General features: G+C 38.7%; 1 protein-coding gene across 8 annotated transcripts in view; it reads right to left on the bottom strand.

Moving 5' to 3' along the window:
* Nucleotides 1–23,960, bottom strand: part of CASK (calcium/calmodulin dependent serine protein kinase) — a 450,866-nt gene that overhangs the window by 255,666 nt on the left and 171,240 nt on the right. For all 8 annotated transcript variants that reach the window (XM_075539425.1, XM_075539421.1, XM_075539419.1 and 5 more), the window contains exon 3: nt 11,217–11,322. In XM_075539425.1, coding sequence (XP_075395540.1) covers nt 11,217–11,322 — 106 coding nt within the window. The remainder of the gene's footprint in view (nt 1–11,216; nt 11,323–23,960) is intronic.

A 23,960-nucleotide genomic window follows, 5' to 3' on the forward strand; every position in this document is an offset into this window, starting at 1 on the left:
TTAAAATTTACAGCTTAACTCAAGTACTGACACTACTAAAGACAAGCCCAAATGTGCGACTTAGAAATAAACTTTTAATTTGGCGGGAGGTGACACAACATAACTCTGTCTTTATAGCTGAACCTACATTTAAAAAAATGTTTCAGCAAATTACTGCAAGCAGTTCCAGATTTAACTGTGAACCCAAAGTAATGGACGCAGCACAAACAAACACAGGTTCTCACTAAAGTAGGCTTTTTGGGGGAACATGACGATGTGAACTCTCTATAGTATTACCACCATTTTAAAAGTCCACCATCTCTTAACTTCTTGCATCAGAATCCACTTCTGTTAAAAAGGAATGCCTAGGAATAGGGCCTGGATGCATGTATGTATGACTAATGAGTACTACATGTTGTATATTACTATAAAGCATAGGGCCTTTTCCAGGGACTGGCCTCCCCTGAAAAATTTTTTTTAATCTGACGTAGGATCTTCTAATGCTAAATTTGGAAATCTACTTCTTAAATCATTTCCAACTCTATAATTCTGTATTTACGTGTATGCTACAAACCTGATGGTACAGTGAACACAATCAATCCTCAGATGCTTAACTGCAGTTGAGTGGTTTGAACCCATCACCACTTTGTTGGAGAAAGATGTGGCAGTCTGCTCCTGTAAAGATCCAAGTCTTGGAAAACCATACAAGGTAGTTCCACTATCCTCTAGGGTTACTGTGAGTTGTAATTGCCTGGAACTGAATTGCTTTGGGGCTTTGGTAAAAAGAATAAAAAATACTTGTAAGGATTTTCTAACATAATAAACAATGTTTGGCTCATAGAAGGTTATGACTTCAATTTAGACCAAAAAAGAAAAAAAGGAAGTTGGTTATAAATCACCTATAAAGCTAAAGAACTCGTTGATGATACAAGTATATTGTTTGGGCTAATGTTTTCTCCGCTGAAATTATCAAAGCTGTTCCAAACAGCTCACAAATAACAAAATTAGCAAGAACGTCTTAGATTTGTTTTCCTTTCTCTTGTCTACTATACTGGTGGCAGGTAGAAAAACGGAAACGAATCCAAATAATCTGTAACCTGAGCGATCAATGCTAAATATCTGGGGTAAACAGGTTACATTGCTATAAACAAGTACCTAATTCTGCAGTAGCTTAGTTAAGAAGCCCCTGTGACTCAGTGGTTAAATGAGCTGCTGCTAGCTGAAAGGTTGCCCATTCAAATGCACTAGCCACTACGTGGGAGAAAGATGGGGCAGATTTCAGGCTTGGACACTTGATGGAGCAGTTGGTTCTGTTCTGTCTAATAGGGTCACTATAATGCCAGGAGGGTACTGGCTTAGTTTTTTTGTTTGATTATTGCACAGCCCTAAAAGCAATCTCTTACCTAGCCAGCAGGTGGAGGCATACACAAATTTACTGGTAACTGTAGGCAATTTGCTCTGATTCTCCTCAGGACTACCTCTCACCCACCCACTACTGCTGTTTAGACAATTTCAACTCATATAGACTCTATGTATTTTACAGTAATCCATCTTCCTTTGCTTGTTTTAAGGCCAGGAGACTATAAAGAATGCAAAATTCTGGTTGGGATCATCGTTAAGGTGAAATAATCAAATACAAAGACAAAAAATTTAGAAAAGTTTTGTTTGGTTCCTGGACCTTTTCAAAACTGTATTATTTAAAACTATGAATTTGTTATCTACTTCCAGATCCCTCTAGCTACACATTTAGAAACCTGTCATTTAAATTTCATGTTCAATTTGTTGAAGACATATGACCACATAAAAGTCTAAATACAAATGCTTATAGCGGATTCATTCATCAATATCAATAATTGGAAGCCACTAAGACACCCTTCAATAAGTGAATGGATAAACTATGGTGCAACCACACAATAAAATGAGATATAAAGCTGCAGGAAGATTTAAAACAACCTTAAATATATATTGCTAAGTGAAAAAACACTTGCCTAACTGCCTGGAAGAGATCCATATTTATAGCTATTCCAACAGAATGCTCAGATTATAGAACAAGGTCATTGATATCCATGCAAGTAAAATTTTGCTGAAGATCATTCAACAATGTTTACAGCAGTACATTGACAGGGAGTTAACAGAAGTTCAGACCAGATTCAGAATGGACGTGGAACAAAGGATATCATTGCTAATGTCAGATAGATCTTGGCAGATGATACCAGAAAGTATATTATTGACTATACAAAGGCATTTGATAGTGCGGATCAAAACAAACTATGGATTATCTTGAGAAGAATGGGAATTCCAGAACAGTTCACTGTGCTCCTGAAAAATGTGTGCATGGATCAAGAGGCATTTGTGCAAAGAGACCAAGGATTTAAAATCAGGAAAGGTGTGGGTCATGGTTGTATACTCTTGACATCTCTTCAATCTGCATGCTGAGCAAATTATCGGAGAAGCTGGCTTATATTAAGAAGAATGTGGCATCGAGATTGGAGGAAGGCTTAGTAACAACCTGCAATATGCAGGTAACCTAATCTTGCTTGCTAACAGTGTGGAGGACTTGAAGCACTTGCTGATGAAGATCAAGGATAGCAGCCTTTAGTATGTGTTAGCAAGACAAAATTCCTCACACTGAGCCAATCAGGTAACATCATGACAAATGCAGAAAAGATCCACAATCAATGTTGATGGAAGCAGCAGTCAAGAGATGCAAAGACATTAGGTAAATCTGCTGCACAAGACCTCTACAGAGTACTGAAAAGATGCTACTTAGAGGACTAATGCGTGCCCGACTCAAGCCATGGTATTCTCCATGCCTCATGAGTGTGAAAGTTGGACACTGAATAAGGAAAACTGAAGAATTGTTGCATTTGAATTGTGCTGGAGGAGACTATTGAAAGTACTATGCACTGCTAAAAGGAAAAACTGGTCTGTCTTGGAAGAAGGAAAGTGAGGCTTCGTCTTATATATTTGGACATGCTGTCAAGAGAGACCAGGCCCTAGAAAAGGGCGTCATGCTTGGTAAAGCGGAGGGGCAGTGTAAAGTAGAGGAAGGCCCTCAATGAGATGGACTGACACAGTGGCTGCAACAATGGGCTCAGGCATAGGGACAACTGCGGGCAGGATCGGCAGCGTTAAGGCCACTATGGGTCGGAACTGACTTGATGGCAATTAACAACAACAACATAGTGAAAGAAGGTAGCCTGGAAAAACTATATTATGATTCCAACTATAGGCAGGTATCATTTAACATTCATTTGGGCAATGTCTGATCACATATACGTTCATGGTCCCCAAAATATATTTTTAAGGGAAAGCAGTTCTCCTTTTGTTTATTTCCCCCACCTCACCCCCCAATGGTTTTATAGGCCTCAAACAGCTTCGTGCAGCCCTGGGTCACAGGTGGGATACAGGCAAGTGAAGCAGAGGATATAGTTCTTCTGCTTTGTCTCTTGGGCAGGTGGTGGTAGCAGCAGGACCTCAGCTGCTCCTGCTGCTCAAACAGGTGGAACGGTGGGTGGGACTGGGTCTCCTCTACCAACCCCTCTTCTGCCCCCTTCCTCTCTCTGATCCTGCCCCACCCTCTCAGCTGCCACTGCTGCTGGTGTCGTTCTTCCAGCCTCTGCCAGTAGCTCGAGTAGCAGCAACAGCAGTGAGGAAGACAACTGGAAGCAGCCTCCCATAAGTTGTTCTTATGTGGTCACACAATGTCTGTGGATGCTAAGTGATGTATGCCTGTATATGACATTTTGGAAATGGCAAAACTGTAGACAGGAAAAGGCTCCGTGGTTACCAGCAAGGGTGCAATAAGAGGAGAGATGAATTAGAAGGAGCACAGGACATTTTTAGGACAGTGAAACTAATTCTGTATAATACTCTAATGGTGGACACATGACATTATGCATTTGCCAAAGCCCAATGCAATACAGTGTACAACAGAAAGTATGAACCCTAATGCAATCAATATTGGCTCATCAATTGTAACAAATGCACCACATGAATGCATGTAAGATGCTAGTAAGAGGTGACACTGTGCAGGGGAAATATGTGGGAACTGTGTACTTTTTTGTATAATTTTCCTGTAAACCTAAACTGATTAAAAAATAAAAATCGTGTTCAATCTGGGAAAATTGAAAGTTAATGAATATCATTTCATACTTGTGATAATAATAGTATGATTATGTTTTTAAAGTCCTCATCAGGTAGAAATCCAATCAGAAGTTTTTATAGGTGAAATGATATTGCTTTATAAATACACATAAAAATATAGCTGGATTGAAATGGCAGAATTCAAATAACCACTGAAACTTAGTGATCAGTTCATATATTCTATTTAGTTGAAAATCTCCAAAATTAATTACTAAAAAATATCAAATATGAAAGCCACATTCTAGTGATTTGAGTTAACGTTAGAATTAACTAAACAAACAAACAACAAAACTCATTGCCATCTAGTTGATTCTGACTCATGGTGACCCTACAGGACACAGTAGACTGGTCCTGTGGGTTTCTGAGACTACATCTTTATGGGAGTAGAGAGTCTCATCTTTCTCTCCAAGAGCAGCTGGTGGTTTCAAATGGCTGACCTTGTGGTTAGCAGCTCAACATGTAACCCCCTACGCCACCAAGATTCTAGGTCACTAGTAAATGTACAACTTTAATGAGGTCTTACTTCAATGTATAGCCATTGATGAATGATATTCAATCACAAATGAATCTCATAAAATTAGTTAGATAAAATCCAACCGACTGCTTGAAAACTGAGAGTCTAAAATCATGCTGCTAAATCTACCACAAACTTTAGAACATACCACTGTTGACAAAAGTGAATGTACATACAGTTTTTCATCCAGTTCTAATAACCTTACTGAGACTTTACAGGTAAGGAACGTGAGGCCCAGAGAAGTTAGGAGACTTGTCCTAAGTTACATAAGTAGTAAAAATGCAGAGTTGGTATACTAACTCAGGCTTTATGACACTAAAGACTTTCTAACGCATTATTGCGTAGATTTTTTGAACAAAATAGCAGATGTTGACATTTATAAACTTTAAAATTTTGTTGATTATGTTATATAGCAAAAATAAAACCCACTGGCACCGAGTTGATTACAACTCATAATGATCCTGTAGCACAGAGTAAAATTGCTCCTTAGGGATTCTGAGGTTGTAAATCCTCATGGGGGCAGAACACCTCATCTTTCTCCCGCAGAGCATCTGGTGGGGTTTAAACTGGTGACTTGCATAGTATATAATAAAACCAGTGTTTTCCTTCCCCAGTGAGTAAAAATATGGTTTGACTATAAGCTCAGATACTATTCCTTCTTTTGGATTTTACTATTTATAATCCTTGGATTACACAGGTTAGTGCTACTTCCATGCGGACTTAGCTGGTACCTTACTTAGATGGCTGCTTGTTTGAAGATAAGCCTTTAAGACCCAAGATGATATTCTTTCTGATAGCTGGGTATCATCTGGTTTCTTTACCACACTTTGCTATAGCACACGTATCTTTAATGATCTCTTTGTGAGGACGAATATCAAGTAGGGCCATGTCATAAGAATGAATTATTCTTAGATTGGGTCTAGAATTAAGGGTATGCATGACCCCAAAATCCATTTTCAGGGTCCCTACATAGGTAATCCTCCAGTGAATCCCCTCTGCCGGTAGTCTAGGGTTATGTTATGTTCTCAGACAGAGAACATCTTTAAGTGGGTTATGGTAGGTTCAGTTACTGTGTATACTCAAATATAAGCCGACCTGAGTATAAGCCGAGATGCCTAATTATTACCTGGGAAACCAGAAAAACTGACTCAAGTATAAGCCTAGGGTGGGAAATGCAGGATGTGAATTAACACAGAGACCAGAGGGGAGAGATGGAGCTCAGCCAGAGACACATTCTTACCAGTTTGGGTGCTTCTGCGAATTGGAGCCGTCTACGTCATAGGATGGCTCTGATTGGTTAGATGTGAGTAAACAAACATTCAAAGCCCTGCTGTGTCATCGGGACTTTGAATGAACAGCGGAGGAATGGCAATCACCTGAGAGATGTTACACCTCCATGGGTTACCACTGACCCGTGTATAAGCTGAACCCCAGTTTTTCAGCACATTTTTGTCCTGAAAAACTTGGCTTATACACGAGTATATACGGTAGGTTAAAATATAACACCTGATCATTTAATCTCCCCCTTGACTGATTTTAAAGTTGTTTCAAGTTTTAATATTTTTGCTTGAGGCTTTTCTCTGTTTTATCATTATTAGGTTTGGTGTGGCTTGTTTGCTTGCTTCATGTTTATCTTTATATGATGTTCGGGATATGAAATCCAGGATAGGTAAAGCTGGAGAGATAGTAACGGTATTAATAATTACCCAGGGGCATAACAGGGGAGTGGGGTGGGGGTGGCTAACAAGCATGAGTACAAGAAGATGTTCTGAAATTGATGGTGGTGATGCTTGCATAACTCTTGACTGAACAATTAAATTGTGTGATATGTGAAGTACATGTCAGTAAAACTATTTAAAATTAAAATACATAAAGTGGAAGCAAATTTCTTGAATAAAGAATAAAATTAAATCAGAGGAAACATAATATCTTAGCATTGGGGAAGGGCCATCAGAGGCCCTTTAGTCCCAAGTAAAGCTTTATCTTCAGCCCCTTGGATGGATCTAGTTTCATTCAGCTTGAGCATTTCTAATGAGAAGCTGTGTATTCTGGAAGAAAGTCTACTCCTTTATGGATACGTCTAATAATTAAAGAGGCCTTTTTTAACTTGACAGTGGAATCTGCTTCCTTGTCCCTGCCACTGATTAATACTAGTTACAGCCCTTATATTACACGGCAAGAGCATAGTCCTCTTCCACATGATGATCCTTCAAGTAACTGATGCCTCTGATGTTCTTCCAATGAGCTTCTGCTGTGAGGGCTCTTAAGCAAAACAAAATGAAGCAAAACACACACACACACACACACACACACACACACACACTCCATACAATAGATCCACAAGTAACTAAAGCCTCCCAATGTCTTCCATACCTCTTCCTTGCCAGTGGTCTTCAAGATTGGAATTGAAGTTGCTCTGCAACTACCCAGAGCCCTTTCAGAAGACACATGGACTAGGGCCATTTTAAGCAATCAGTTTCTTTACATTCAGTTGCCATGCTTTGATCTGTCTGAAAAACAGTCTGTGGTCATCTAGTGTTCCTTTGACAACTCCATTAAGACAATCTCCTTTCTCACATGAGAAGGACAAACTGCTTCACCATCCTGAAAACCCTACTTTGCTTCAGAGAGACAAATGGGGAATACACTGCTCTTAAAGGAGGCGCCCTCAGGAGCCCAACAAAGAGGGCTTTGGAAAGAGGTGGGTGGTGGGGGTGCTGTCTTATTTCACCCAGACAATACATTCATTCATGGCCAAACTTTACCTAGTTTACAATGAGAAATCAATAGTAAGATGATTCTCACAGGGATCTCTATTAACACTTTAATTTTATTTGAAAAACATGTGATTATTTCCTTGTTTGGTTTTCTCTGACAGAATGTGTCAGCTTTGGCTGACTGATTTGACAATAAGAATTGGCTTTGACATTTAGGTCACATAGATAGTTTCTCTAAATTGAATGAGATATAATACGTAGCTCTACAATTTTGAAGAATATTTATTTAAAAGACGGCTACAATATAAAGTAGATCCTCACCATAAAAGGTTTTTTATATTAACTTTAAACTATGTAAAGGGGAGCATATATATTTTAAGAGATCTTTTAAAAGAACATTAAACTATCACAGACTATTTTTTCAGCCAGATCAAGTATGACAACTGAAGGTATAGCCAACAGTGAGAGGGGAAAAATAGGAAATTATACAGGAAAGGAGGAAGGATGGGTGGTGGTGGTAAAGAACCACACTTATGGAGGAAGGGGTATTAATGGGATATTATTACTGATTTCATTTGTTGAGATGGGCTGTGTAATGATAAAATATGCTTCTTTTAAAACCAAAATAAACATTTAGAAAGAGAGAAGGTTCACAGTCTGAACAAAAACAAAACAAAAAGCCCTCCAGATTCCTTACCCCTCGGGTCCTAAATATTGGTCTGAGTGGCTAAAAAAGGAGAAAAAGTAAAACTGAAGTAGACTTGTAATCTTTAGTGACATATAAGTTCATTTCAAACATAACAAAAAAAAGTTCTTTCAAAGTAATTCAACAGGTCTCCCAGCCGAAAGAAAGAAAGAAAGAAAGAAAGAAAGAAAGAAAGAAAGAAAGAAAAAAGGTCATGATTCTATGACAGAATTCCCAGCCTCCTTCCTGACTCATTTCCTTTTAGAAGCATTCCAGTGTCCTGTGAACTATGAACACTCCAGAGCGAATAAGCAGTATAGAATAGGAGTGAGATTTTGTTCTGAATATTTTTAATTATGGTAGCCTAAGGTAGAATTCAAGGAGCTCTGGTAATGTAGTGGGTTAGGCATTGAGTCAGCAGTTCAAATACTCCAGCCACTCCAGAGGAGAAAGAGCCTTTTTACTCTAGTAAGGATTTATAGTCCTAGAAACCCACAGGGGCAATTCTACTCTGACCGATAGGGTCATGATGAATCAGAATCAAGATGATGGCAGTGAGTTTGGCGTTTTGGTTTTGGAAGGTTCCATTCAGAGGTTCCAGGTGGCCGAAAAGTTAAGAACTGGACTGATACATGGTAGAAGCACACCAGCCTGTGTGATCATGAAGGGTCTATGGGATCAGGGATCAGGCATCAAAGGCCCAGAAGAAACAATCATATCAATGCGAATGAGGAGGAGTATAGAGTGGAGACCCAAAGCCCATCTGTAGACAATTGGACATCCCCTTACAGAAGGGTCACAAGGAAGAGATGAACCAGTCAGGGTGTAGTAGTATAACACCGATGAAACACACAACTTTCTTCTAGTACTTTAATGCTTCCTCCCCCCACTATCATGACCTCAATTCTATCTTACAAATCCAGCTAGACCAGTGCATGTACAGGGGTACAGATACGAGCTGGAAACACAGGGAATCCCTAACCCCTTAGGACCTATAATGAGAGTGGTGATACTAGGAAGGTAAGGGGAATGGGGGGGGGAACCTATCACAAGGATCTACATATAACCCCCTTGCTGGGGGACGGACAACAGAAAAGTGGGTGAAGGAAGAGATCGGTCTGTGTAAGACATGAAAAAAATAATTTATAAATTATCAAGGGCTTATGAGAGAGGGAGGGTTGGGGGCATGGAAAAAATGAGGAGCTGATACCAAGGACTAAAGTAGAAAGAAAATACTTTGAATATGATGATGGCAACAAATATATAATTGTGCTTGATATAATGGATGCATGTATGGATTGTGATAATATTTATACAAGCTCCCAATAAAATGATTTAAAAGAAAAAAAGAACTGGATCGATAACCCCAAGGTAGGCTGTTCAAATCCACCAGGCACTCTGTGAGAGAAAAGACCTGGCAATCTTCTTCCATAAGATTATAGCCAAGAAAACGCTATAGTACAGGTTCTACTCTGTCATTTACCAGGGGACTATGAGTCAAAAACAACTCAATGGTACCTAATAACGATGACAGGGTTCTAATTCAGGGCTATTAAAATTGTTGTGTACAACTAACCAAGATGTTTACATATTTTTATCGAGTAATTCTAACTAAATGTATATTTATTTTGCATTTCAAATATTATCGTATATACTCGAGTATAAGCTGACCCGAATATCAGCTGAGGCACCTAATTTTATCACAAAACTGCGTTAAAAATGTGCTGAAAAACTCGGTTTATACTCACGTGTACATGCTGTATGAACTTGAATGGAAGAGTTCACGTTAACTAGTCTTAAATTTCATCTTCCCTGTTTCTACTTCTTTGCTGTAAACTTGTAAAAAATATTTTTGAATTTTGATCCAGATAGCCAATATGTTAGCTATCCTTTTGTGGAAGCAGCTTCTGAAATGGTTCTCAATGATCCTGGCTTTCTAGCATTCATATCCTGGGAGACCTCCTTCCCTTGGGTATAGATCTAGTGAACAGAATGCAGCAGAAGAGATGGCATGCAATTTTTTTCTTATCATTTTTACTGGAGGCTCCTACAGCTCTTATAACATTCCATATATCAATTGTATCAAGCATATTTGTACATATGTGGCCATCATCATTTTCTAAACATTTACTATTAGAACCCTTGGTATCGGTTCTACTTTTTTCTTTCTCTCACTCCCCTCCGGTGTGGACCTTTTGAGATTAGGTTACAAGACTGTGACAATCTGCCTTGCTTGTCCTTTCTCTTCCTTGCTCGCCTGCCTGTCTGTTTGCTCTGATGAAGCCAGCTGCTATGGGAGCTGCTCTATGGAGAGGCTTATATGACAAGAACCCTTTGAAGGTCTTAGGCTAATAGCGAGGAACTGATGCCTTCAAAGCATATCCACTTCCAGCTGAGTCTTAAGTGATTTCAGTGTTGGCTCAAGATGACAACCTTGTAATCACAAATTCACACGCCTAAGAGAGATCCATAGGTAGAGGACCTGCCTAAAGCGCGGCTCACAGTCCAGATGGAACAGATGTGTGTTCTGTAGTTTCTTGGTGAAGCAATAGCTAACAAATACACCTTTTATGCTTTGTGTCTTTTAAAAATTGATTGAGCAGACATTTCATTTTTCTAATCAAAGAAACTCATTAGAAATGTGAACAGAAAAAAAGGGAGGGGGCAGCTAGAATAGGATCAAGGTAAAAACTTTGACGGATGCCGTCTCATAAAACTTGACATAATATGGACACATTGATTCACCCAGCTAAGAAGCTACCCATCCATATACCATCCTTACCTCACATTTCCAAATTTCACACAAATTTTTGTGAGAAATGTTAGCTGTTTTATTGAAATCAAGATAAACTTTATAGACTTTCCTTCATCTGCCAATATCAATCGAGGAAGTTACATTGTCATTATTTGATTTTAGTTGCTAGAGAGGCTTGGTACATGAATGCCTCTACTCCTAACCAATTCCTCTTCACTAAAATTCCCGTTGTTAGCTGAGCTTTTGCTTCTTTTTTCATTTTGAACTTTAAGATGAGATCATCCTTTTATTTTGCTTTTTTTACTTTTGGTCTCTCTAAGCAGGGGATCTTTAAGCTAATGTAAATGGAAAATGTTGTCATTATTCAAAACCAGTATTTCTTAAATCTGTAACCCTTAGCAAAATAAAATGTACACTCACAATTCAAAAACCATGTAAAGCATTCCATCTGAGCTATATGTCTCCAATAACTCTACAATGTGTGGATGTTTCAGCATATGACAGATACTGGCTTCTCGCTTTAGATCTGCAAAACAAACATACAACATACGTTATTAGGTAAGAACAAAAGACAATCTGAGCAAATGATGAATGAATGAATATGATCTATGGTAACATGAAGACTTCTCTAACTAAAGAGATGAAATCCCCCACTGAATCTAAATTTAACACTTTACTCATTAAAACATTCAACAATATGTCTTGTATTTTTGTCTGTTTAAATGTATAGACATTATAGTCAGTTCTTGTTAATAAAGAAAGATGAATAGCACACAAAAATATTTCTTCCAAACTCTTGTAATCAAGTACCAACTTCCACATTTATAGATGTCAAGTAACTTAATTTGCGGTTCTGCATTGTACCCCTTTCTCTCAGTTCCCCTAAATCTGATAAGAATATGCTGCCTAGTCTTATCCTAAATCTTATATTTATAGACATATCAGGAATTGTATGGAACAGGGAACACAAATCATAGTTTTTAAAAATTACAAGTTTTAGTTTCAAATTAAATTTTTACATCATCTATAAAATCTGTCAGATAAGCCAAGAGTCTACCTATTTCCCAGTGTTATTTTAAGAAACAAATTCAGATAGTGTAGGTAGGACTACCATGGAAGTTATACAATACTATTTGGAAAACAATTGTTAATATCATTATCATCACCACCGCCACTAGCACCACCACCGCCGCCGTCGTCGCCGCCACCACCACCACGACCACCACCACACTAAATCAGTTTGAGAATCACTGAGCATGGGCATCATTTGGCATATCTATAGGAAGTTTAAAAATTGAACCTTTCCAATGTAAATAATGTTAGGATTTCACTCTACTTGATGAACAAAATTCAATGTGATATTTTATATTTGGAAGAAGGGAGATGGGTAAGAAAGAATGAAAGATAAGCATGTACTGCACTAAGAAAAATAGATACCTTATCTCTGCGGATTTATTCATTCAACTTAAATCCTGTCAAATAACAATGGTTACAGAAGACACCTTAGAAGACTTATATAAGGATAGAAAGAGTGAAATAAGTCTGTAAATTAGATAAAAGAAGCTGTCAACAAATGAAGATCAATAATATGATGTTTGTAAAATTCAAGGAATAGAGGAATTATGGCCCTAGGAGTTGGAAAAGGCTAGAAATTTAGAAAAGGCTACGAAAGACCATTAGTATCTTGGACAAGATAAGATTATATAGTCATTCTGCAGGATATAATTACATAATAATAAATTAAAATTGATCATGTTTCACTTTGGAAAAAGTACTCAATATAGATGTTGTCATTTAAAGTTGCTACAATCTGTGTAGTTGGTATTTTACAGATGAGGAAACTGAGACTTACAAACTTGGCTCAAAAGCCAACTCAAAAGTTCTTAAAAGGGGCAGGTTTTGAGTACTGGCTTGTCTAACTATCAAAGTCAGTAGTGCTATGCCAAGCCAACATTACCAAAACACACTTCGATTGAGTCAATTCTGACTCATAGCAACCCTGCAGGAAAAGGTAGAACTACCTCTACCGGTTTCCAAGCCGCAGAGCATTAGATGGCTTTGAACTCTTGACCTTGCAGTTAGCGGCCAAAAGGTCTAATTTGGGGAGTCTGGTAATAGTCAAAGAAGGTTTTGCTTGTTTTTGCTGTGATATTAAAGCAAGGACCCCATGTATTTGTAAGTGGCAGTGAAAATAAACCAAAGATGTACAGTTGGAAAACATGGTACCAGTCCTATCTTTGTCATGGCTACTTACCAGCCAACTATCAGCTTCTACAGTTGCTATCACCTTTCCAAATAGCAGTTTTCACAAAGCAACTGAATTAGGGATGGGGATAGCTAATGCATACCCGAATCATGTACTAAATCTATTTCCAAGGGCAGTGGTAACATTCACGTGAGACCATGGATGTGAAAGGGCTGTGTAGAATGCAGTGTGTGGGGTGGAGGCGGCTCACTGTTCAGTGTACTGCAAAATGGACAAGATCAGCGACACATGAAGGATAGCCTCCATAGCCTAACGTTGTTGGAAAGGTCCTGCAGGAGAGGTGTGAAGGAGCTGTGTGGTTGTGCTGGGAATGTTGAGCTATGAGTGAGGCTTTTGACAAGCAGGTTGGGAGCCAGGCTGAAGCTAGGCAACATAAATCAGAAGCCTGTACAGTTTTCTTCCTCCCTTCAAGAATGTTCTGCCCCCTGGTTCTAAGAAAAACTTGGGTGTTTTAATACCCATTTTTGTTTATTCTAGCTTCTCATTTATTATAACCTGTATTTTTAAACAACACCTTGTTTTCACCCTAGTTTTTCTCTTTATATTTCTTTCTATTGTGATAAACTGCCTGATTTTAAACCCCACGCTTTGACGTTGGAGTAAAAACGGAAACAGCACTGCAATATTTGTCACAGTGAAAACTGGCCCTTTCCCTCTTTTCAGTTTTTACTTCTGCCCCTAAACCCCACACCCCCAGCAGTACCATGAAAAAAAAAGGCTTGGTGATCTGTATACTTAAAGTTCACAGCCAAGAAAACCCTATGTATCAATTCTACTCTGTCAGACATGAGGTCACCATGAGTCAAAATCATAAGTACATATATTCATGATAACATTAGACTTGTATAAAACAGACTTGAAGCAGCCCTGGTACATAGGTGGCAGTTCTACCTGTTCCGTCGGGTCCGCATGCATGTGAAGGCAGTGAGGTTTTTTGTTTTATTTTAAGTGAGTACTCATGTACTCTCCATGAGTAAAAATTGATTCAACGGTAGTGAGTGGGTGAATGCTTATTTGATTCCTTACAGCACAAAAAATTCTTGTTCATGACCTGATGTAGAATCAACATTCCCTCCCCCTACAAACACACTCACATACACATACACATTTTTAAAAACAGCAGCTACCCAAGGTGGTGCATATGGCTTGTAAATGACAGCTAACCTAAGGGTTAACCGTTTGAATCCACCTAGTGGTACAATGAAAGTAAGTCCTGGCTAATTTGTTTCACTGAGATTAAACAAATAAACTACAACAAGCAGTTGCCATCATACCTATTCCGACTCAGCAACCACATGTGTGATTGAAAAACCTCCAGAGGGATGTGGCCTTCTGGAAGCTGCTCATCAGATCTTTGTTTGGAGGCACCTCTGGGTGGGTTTGAACCACCAGCCATTATAGTCAAGTGCTTAACCATCTGCACCACAAAGGGACTCCTGTTCTGTTTTGTTGGTCTATAGGCTAGTAACTAGGAAAGCTCTCCACGTTCCCTTTTATTTTTTAACTCTCCAAGGAATATTTAAAGCGTCTTTAATAACCTATTCCTATGTCTAAGAAACACCAAACAGTCATCGAGTTTATTCCAATGCATAGCAACCTTGTATAGAGTTTCTGGGGGCTGTAAATATTTATGAGAGCAGAAAGGCTCATCTTTCCCCCACAGAGTGACTGGTGGCTTTGACCAGATGACCTTGCAGTTAGTAGCTCAATCCTTATAATTAACCTCCTGTCTATATTTAATAAAGCTCTCTCTAAAACAGGCACTAGTGATGCAAAAATTCATATTTAAATTTTGACCTAAACCTGGGAAATACACATCAATTTGCTGTGTGACATCAGATCTACTGCAGTAAAACCTGCAATCACCGGACTTTGTGGAAGGTGTAAGCCTGTCAGAAACTGAAAACTAAAATATTTCCCATCAATAGAAAAGTAGTAAGACCATACCCCATCCAAGGTGGAAAATTTGCAAGACCAGAATAACAAGGAGTTCCCTTGAGTTCCAGTTGTTACAGAGGCAAAACAGAGGGTCAGTGATAACAAAGAAAGAAAGACCCTCGATGAGAGGAGTTGACACACTGGCTGAAACCATCAGCTCAACCAGAGGAAAGGTGGTAAGGGTGGTGCAGGACTGGGCAGTGTTTTGTTCTCCTGTAAACAGTCATTATTACATTGTGCCCCAGAACTGACTCCATGGCATCTGACCACGACAGAATTAGTGGGTTAAAGGATAACTCTATGGGTACAATCAATTAAAATATTTTATTGTGTTTTTAGTGAAAGCTTACCCAGCAAATCAGGTTCCTATTTCTACGCAATTTGTTTAGGAACATTGGTTACATTTTTCAGTGTCAACTTTCTCATCATCTCTGTTTTAGTGGGTCCATTTCCCGTGATCTACGTTCATTGCCCCTTTGCCTTTTTGTTTTTCAGAATATGTTGATTGTTTAGTCTCATCTAGATTAATTTTAAGAAGAACACAGTACTTGCAGAGGGCACTGTTTATTTTATGACCAAATGTGTTATTTAGCCAAAAGATGACCTCACGGAATAGTTCTGGTCAAGGTTTAAAAAATAACTCAGGGGAAATAGTCTTGGGGAGTCCTCTAGTCTCAATCGGTTCAGTAAGTTGGTATTTTTTAAGAATTTGAGTTTTGTTCCACTTTATGTTCCCATGCTATCAAGATTCATCTATTTATATTGTGTTCCTGAGCAGAACGGTCAGCAGTGGTGGCCAGGCACCTTTCAGTTATTTAGGGTAGCCGAGGGAAGTCATGGCTTGTACATACTATCAATCCTATGGACCATTTTCTTCTCTGAGACTATGGACTTTTTAGATCGCTTTTAACCAAGAGTTACATCTTAGATGGCTGTTCACAAGTTTTGAAGACCCCAAAGGCTACGTGCCAAAGTAGGATGTAGAACATAAACATTGTTGTTGTTTGGTACAATCAAGTCCGCTGACTCGGAGTGGCTCTATGCAAAACAGAACAAAAATAAGAAACTCCCACTAAACTCAAACAGATGTTTAAACACAATAATTTAAAAAAAACTTCTTTTCATTATCAGGAAACTCTATATCCTCTCTTAAGAACACAAATTAATCTTTTAACAACTAGCTATGTAATTTCTTTACGACTGATTCATTTTTGTTCTGTAGTTTTAAATGATTTTTATCTTGTTTAATCTGTTAATAAACAATCAAGGCAGTTCTTTATATACTTAAATATACTGACGCCTAATATTTTATCATTGATCTATGAAGTTAAAAATTTGAGTTTAGTATGCAACTTCAAATTAAGTGTAGCTATCTATTTTATGTATACATAAACTCAGGCTTAGAATTCCGTGAGACTACACTGCGGAAAATTACACCACTAGAAAGTGGGGGAAGCAAACAAATAAAGTCCAGTAGTCCTTACATCACACCACACGCTCTCCTGGGCTGTGTAGTTTTTTTTTTGTATCTCTAAAATCTAGTCACATTATAGTATGAATGTGGTAACACTGACTTAGGTGACAGACTATCAAGAATGTTACTGTTATTAAGCACCATCAAGTCATAGCAACCCTTCATAAAGGACCCAGGCCCTCAGCCATTCTTATAACCATTGTTCTGTTTCAGCCCATTGTTGAAGTTGCTGTGTCAATCCACCACCAAAGCAATCTTCCTCTTTGTCACTGATTTTCTACTTTACCAGGCATGATGTCCTTTTTAAGGGACTGCTCTTTCCTGATAACATGTCCCAAAAGAACATGAGACAAAGTCTTGCCACCTTGTGAGCAAGGAGTATCCTGGCTGTACTTTCTGCAATACAGATTTATTTATTCTTCTGGCAGCCCATTATTTTTTGCTAATACCACAATTCAAATGTATCATTAGTTCTTTGGTTTTCCTTATTTATTGTCCAACTCTCACATGCACAAAAGGCAATTCAATATACCATGGCTTGGGTTAGGTGACACAGTCTACAAAGTGCCATCCATGAGCGCCAAACACTTTAACAAAGTCTTCTGTAGCAGATTTACTCAATGTCATACATACATTTAACTTCTTGCGTGGTGCTTCCATGATCACTGAGCAAAATGAAATCTTTGCTGTTCTTGTCTCTGGAGCACTCTGGTCATATTTCTACCGAGACAGATTGGTTTGTCCTTTCAGCAGTCCACGGTACTTCTCTTCCGCAACACCACAATTCAAGTGCATCAATTCTTCTTAGTTCTTCCTTATTCAGTGTCCAACTTTCACATGCATATGAGGCAATGGAAAATACCATGGATTGGGGCAGGTGCACCTTAGTCCTCAAAGTGACATCCTTGACCTTCCATATTCTAAAGAGGTCTGGTACAGCATATTTACTTAATACAACTTGTCTTCCGATCTCTTCACTGATGCTTCCATGAACACTGATTGTGGATTCAACCAAGATAAAATTCTTGACAACTTCAAACTTTTCTCCATTTAGCATGATGGTACATATTCCTTCAGTTGTGAGGATTCTGACCTGCTTTACAGAGTTGTAATCCATGTGAAGGCTACAATCCATTGTCATCATCAGCAAGTGCTTCAATTCCTCCTCACATTTAGCAAGTAAGGTCGTCTTGTCTGCCTACTACAGGTTATTAATAATAAGCTTTCCTCAAATCCTGATGCCACATTCTTCATACAATCCAGCTCCTCTGATGATCTGCTCAGCATACAGATTGAACACGTATGGTGAGAGGACACAACGGTGACCCATACCTTTCCTGCTTTTAAACCATGGAGTATTCGTTTGTTCTGTTTGCACAACTGCCTCTTGATCCAAGTACAAGTTCTTTATGAGCACAATGATGTTTTCTGGAATTCCCACTCTTCTCAAGGTTATCCAGTTTATTATGGCACATGGAATCTAATGGCTTTGCATAGTCAATGAAACTCAAGTTAAGCGTCCTTTTTAGTATTCTCTGCTTTAAGCCAAGATCTGTCTGACATCAGTAATGCTATCTTTTGTGTTTTAGTCCAAGTAGACTAGAGAAATAAATCCAGAGACACTCATATGTATGTAAGTGAGAGCTTTATATCAAAGAATAATTGTATATTAAAAAAACATCCCAGGCCAGTCCAGATCAAATCCGTAAGTCTGATATTAGCCCATAGATCTGATACCAGTCTATAAATTCCTCTACAGATGCACATAAGACATGCAGAGGTGCCAAATGCAGGAAGATCATAGGCCAGTGGGTGGAGAGTCTTGTGGATCCAGTGGTGGTGGAAGTATATCTCAGCACTGGCATGGGTCTCCACGTGGTTCCTCTATCTCCAGAGCCCTGGCTGCCATCAGCATAGCTCCATATGGCTTGCTGACAGGAATGTGAAGCAGAGAGAGAATGTGTCCCTCCTTCGGGGAGGAAGACAGGAGTTCCCAGAATCCTCTGGAGAAGGCCACGTCCACAAGGAAGGATTAATCAGGCCGTGATCTGATTGACAGGCTAGACTCCACCCCTTTGCTCAAGTTAACAGGAGATTATGAAACTGCTATATCTCGTTCCATGTCCTCTTCCGAATCAGGCCTGAACTTGTGCAAGTTCCTTGTCAATGTACTACTGTAACCGCTGTTGGATGATCTTCAGCAAAATTTTACTTATGTGTGGTAGCAATGATATTATTCTACAGTTTAAGATTTCTATTGGGTCACCTTTCTTTGGAATGGGCACAAATATGAATCTCTTCCAGTCAGTTGACCAAGTACCAGTCTTCCAAGTTTCCTGGCATAGACAAACGAGTGCTTCCAGTGCTCCTTCAGCTTTCTGACACATTTCAACGGGCAGTCTGTCAATTCCTGGAGCATTGTTTGTGGCTAATGTACTCAGTGCAGTTTGAACTTCGTTCCTTCAGCACTATTGGTTCTTGCTCTTATGCCACCTCCTGACTGCTGACTAGATCTTTTTGGTACAGTGACTGTGTATTTTATCCCTAGGATATGAAAATTAGTGGCTACATGTTATTTTGAGACAGGGGTCTAAGCAGAATCTTAGAATGGTAATAGTTAGATAATCTAATTCTGCTGCTGAACTCCACTTTAATCTAATAACCAAATTGAAGATCAAAGATCCTAGTTGCCTCTGGCAAGGATACAGATTAAGTTGATTTTAATGGGGCTATCTTCCTGTAAATCAAGGAGGTTGACTTCCTTACCTAGTAGATGGTCAGATTTCTAGACAGGCACACACACCAGTCTGGATTCAATGAATGATGTGTTCTGGAATTCCCATTCTTCTCACTGCCCATTATCACTTTGATCTCCCTTATATATTTTACTACCACTCCCATAATATATTTTACGATCTTTTTCACATATAAGAGAAATCCAGGCAGCTTTTAATTTCTTTGAATTCTTATTCATTTTAATTTTTTATTATATCACTTAAAATCTCATCTGTCAGATGAATACAAGAAGGAAACAGGAATTTTCTTGGCTGATGTAATTTTTTTCCTAACTAGGCAAATGTGTATCAGTTTGGAATACATCTTAAACTGCATTTGGCATTTAAGATTAATGGAATTTTGGTTATGTATTTCCCTAAAACTTTTCAGGTCTGATAAGTATAATGAACATATTAAAGAAGCCCAGTTGAATTCTAAAATTAAACTAAATCAAATACTATATTATAAACAGCTATCAGCAGAAAAATAAAATTAAGTCCAATTACTGTGACAGCTACTTGTTTCCCCACTCATTCTTCATTAAATAGTTATTGAAAGTGTCATTATTTTCTAGGGACTTATATTTTTAAAAACACCAGTTCATTCCTAATCAATACTAAAATACATTAAATTACTGAGCTGACTAATTAGATATTAATTATGAGTCCAGGTGGCCAATTCAACTATCTTAATACTGACTATTCTGATACATCAAAATGTCCTGAAAGAAAAGCTTTTGATTAAAATTCCATTTGTGGATAAGAGCCAACATTTTGCAAAAATAAATTATTTGTCTCTTAAAAGATAGAGCCATGTGTTTTATATTCATGGAGTTACTCAACCATTAATTTGAGGAAAATCCATTTTGGACTCAACTAATAAGATAAAAAATGTTAATCAAGTAGATAAAAAAAGCAGAACTGACTGAAATAAAAATTAAATAATATTTGAGTATACATTTTCCTCAAATATACAAGTAACTATTATTAAAATCATATTTCATATATTAGAAAAATAGAAATAGTGTTCAATATCTCGAGACAATACCATTCTTTTTTCTGGGATTCATTTTAGGGACTATAACCCAAAAAGTGTTACAAAAGAGAGAAACGATGGGGATATTTTAGTATAACAAAAACCAGACACCTATGTCAAAATGATTATTGTGGTTAGATGCCATTTAGTTGACTCCAACCCATAGTAACTCTAGGTCCAACAGAACAAAACACTACCCGATGCTGTGCCATGCTCACAATTGTTCCTATGCGTGAGCCTATTGCTACAGGCACTGTGTCAATACATCTTTCTGAGAGACTTCCTGCTAATAAGCATGATGTCTTTCTCCAGGAACTGGTCTCTCTTGCCAACATGTGTATGGTATGTAATGAAATCTTGCCATCTTTGTCTCTAAGGAACACGCTGGCTAGACTTTTTCCAAGACAGATTGGTTTATCCTTTCAGCAGTCCATGTCACTTTTAGTATTCTTCTCCACACAATTCAAATGCACTGATTCTTCTTCAGTCTTCCTTATTCAATGTCCTATTTCCACGTGCATATCAGGTAACTGAAAATACCGTGGCTTGGGTCAGGCTTACCTCAGTTCTCACAGTAACACCCTTGTTTTGCAGTACTCTAAAGAGGTCTTGTGCGGCAGGTTTATTATTTACCTTTTCATCTCTTGCCTGCTTCTTCCATGAACACTGATTGCAGATCCAAACAAGACAAAACCCTCTACAAGTTCAACCTCTTCTCCATTTATCATGGATTTTGTTCTTCTTTACATGGGGTCATAATCATGCCAAAGGCTGCAATCCTTGATCTTCATCAGCAAGTGCTTCAAGTCCTCCTCACTTTCAGCAAGCAAGGTGTGTCATCTGCATAGTGCAGGTTGTTGACAAGACTTTCTTCCAACCCTATACCTCATTCTTCATATAAGCTAGCTTCTCTGATGATTTGCTCAGCATACAGATTGCGTAAGTATGGTGAAAGGTACAACCCTGTCACACACCTTTCCCTTTCTTTCTTTGCAAAACTGCCTCTTAATCCATGTACAGGTTCCATATGAGCACAGTGAAGTGTTCTGGAATTCACATTCTTCTCCAGGTTATTCATAGTTTGTTATGATCCACAAAATTTAATGATGGCATAGTCAATAAAACACAAGTCAACATCTTTCTGGTATTCTCTGCTTTGAGCCCAGAGAATCAGGCCTGAACTTCTGGCAATTCTCTTTCAATGTATTGCTGAAACTGGTGTTGGATGATTCAGCAAACTTTTACTTGCATATGATATCAATGATATTGTTCTATAAATTGAACATTGTTTCATCACTTTTCTTTGGAGTAAAAACATAGACTCCTAACGTAAAGAACCCTGGTGGTATAGTAGGTTTTGCACTAGGATGCTAATCTCAAAGTCAGCAGTTTGAATCCCCTGCTGTTCCATGGGAGAAAGATGAGACTTTCTACCTCTGTAAAGAGTTACAGCAGTCTCAGAAACCCACAAGGGCAGTTCTACCCTTTCTTACAGAGTCACTATGAGTTGAAATCAACTTGATAGCAGTGAATCATTGCTATTCCTCACTTATAAAAGACCATTAGAGAAACACCAATATATATATATGATTTTAATGATAAAGTCTTAAAAATCACACAGTAGGAGCATAAAAGAGTTTTGTGGATTGACAGTGTATGCATTTAAAATTTTTCATTGAAGTGTACACTTAAAATGAACTCTTATTATTGTATATGAACTATTTTATAAAGCTGAAATATAAAATGTCACCCCTTTACCCACATTTTAAAATCTAGCAACTGAAAGATGTTATCAAATTCACACCTTTTAATTTGTATCTATCTACTGCTAGTTGTGGAGTTTAACAAGGACACGGGCCAGGGTAGACTTCCTTACTACTATCTTCAGCCCAATCCTTCCTCCAGGATAAGGTCAACCCAGAAAGCAATTTATGTACTGTGTCAATAATAAGTGTGAGTGACTAAAGCCAAGAATCGCTATGTTCAATTATCAAAGATTTTGTTGTTGTTATTTAAGTAAGGTGGGTTTGACAACTCAGTATTAGAATACTTCTATCAGCAATCTCATTAAAATGCTATAAAATGGGGCAGCCCCAACCATGTGTACAGCCCCCTCTCCCCACAGAAGAATTCACTTCAGAGGACAGCACTGAAGCTACACCTCAGGAAGAGGGACGTGTCTTAGCAGAGCACACAGGAGCAAATGAAGGGGGGAGGAAGAGAGAATGGAACACATCCTGGCCCACCAAGCCCCCAGGACAATTTTCCTGTTCAGAGCAGCCAATGCACACAGAGGATCACAGGGCCAGCCCCATCACAAGACACGACGTCCATCACTGACCCATAGCGCTACAGGAACAACAGTGGAGATGCAGTGTTAGAACTGCACCAGATCTGACCCCATCAAAACACTAAGGGCGTGCAACAGAACAGCAAGGGGAACAGAGCAATGAAGTCCCTAGGGAATACCAAAAATAGACTTTGGGGCCAGGGTACAGCACTCCATCAGACTCAGCCAGAAAACACTTCTAAAGGTCAACAAACAGACCTAGAACTATTTACAGGATTTTCTTTTTTGTTGTTGGTTTTTGTTGTTTTGTTGCTTTGTTTTGATCTGTCTTGTCTTTTGTGCATATTATTATCTCTACAGGTCTACCTAGGTAAGATAGGCGGGATAAACAATCTGAAGGAGAAAACAAAGGGACAGATGGTTCTAGGGGGACATGGGAGAGGGGGAGGCAGGGGAAAGGAAGTGGGTGTTAAAAAACCCAGGGACAAGGGAACAACAAACAATCAAAAATCAATGGTGAGGAGCGTGTAGGAGGCCTGGTAGGGTTTTGATCAAGTGCAATGTAACTGAGAGGAATTACTGAAACCCAAATGAAGGCTGAACATGATAGTGGGACAAGAAGAAAGTAAAAAGAAACAGAGGAAAGAATTCAGAGGCAAAGGGCATTTATAGAGGTCTAAATACAGGAATGTACAAATGTAAATATATTTATATATGACAATGGGAAAATAGATCTATGTGCATATATGTATAGGTTTAGTATTAAGGTAGCAGAGGGATATTGGGCGTACCTACTCAAGTACTCCCTCAATGCAAGAACACTTTGTTCTATTAAACCAGCATTCCATGACTCTCACCTTCATAACATGATCACTGAAGACAAAGTGGGTACATAAGCAAATGTGGTAAATAAAGCTGATGGTGCCCGGCTATCAAAATATAGTGTCTGGGGTCTTAAAGGCTTGAAGATAAATATATGGCTATCTAGCTGATAAGCAACAAAGCCCACATGGAAGAAACACACCAGGCTGTGTGATCATGAGGTGTCAAAGGGATCAGGGATCAGGCTTCAAAGAATAAAAATTATATCATTGTGAACGAGGGGAGGTGCAGAGTGGAAATCCAAAGCCCATCTGTAGGTAACTGGATATCCCCTTACAAATGGGTCTCAGGGAGGAGACAAGCCAGTCAGGGTACAGTGTAGCAATGATGAAACATATGGCTTTCCTCTGGTTCTTTAATGCTTCCTCTCCCCCACTATCATGATCCCAATTCTACCTTATAAATCTGGCTGGACCAGAGAGTGTACATGGGTACAGTCAGGAACTGGACACACAGGGAATCCAGGACAGATGAACTCCTCAGGACCAATGGTGAGAGCGGTGA

The sequence above is a fragment of the Tenrec ecaudatus genome, chromosome X (genome assembly GCF_050624435.1).
Source record: "Tenrec ecaudatus isolate mTenEca1 chromosome X, mTenEca1.hap1, whole genome shotgun sequence".
Taxonomy (NCBI): Eukaryota; Metazoa; Chordata; class Mammalia; order Afrosoricida; family Tenrecidae; genus Tenrec; species Tenrec ecaudatus.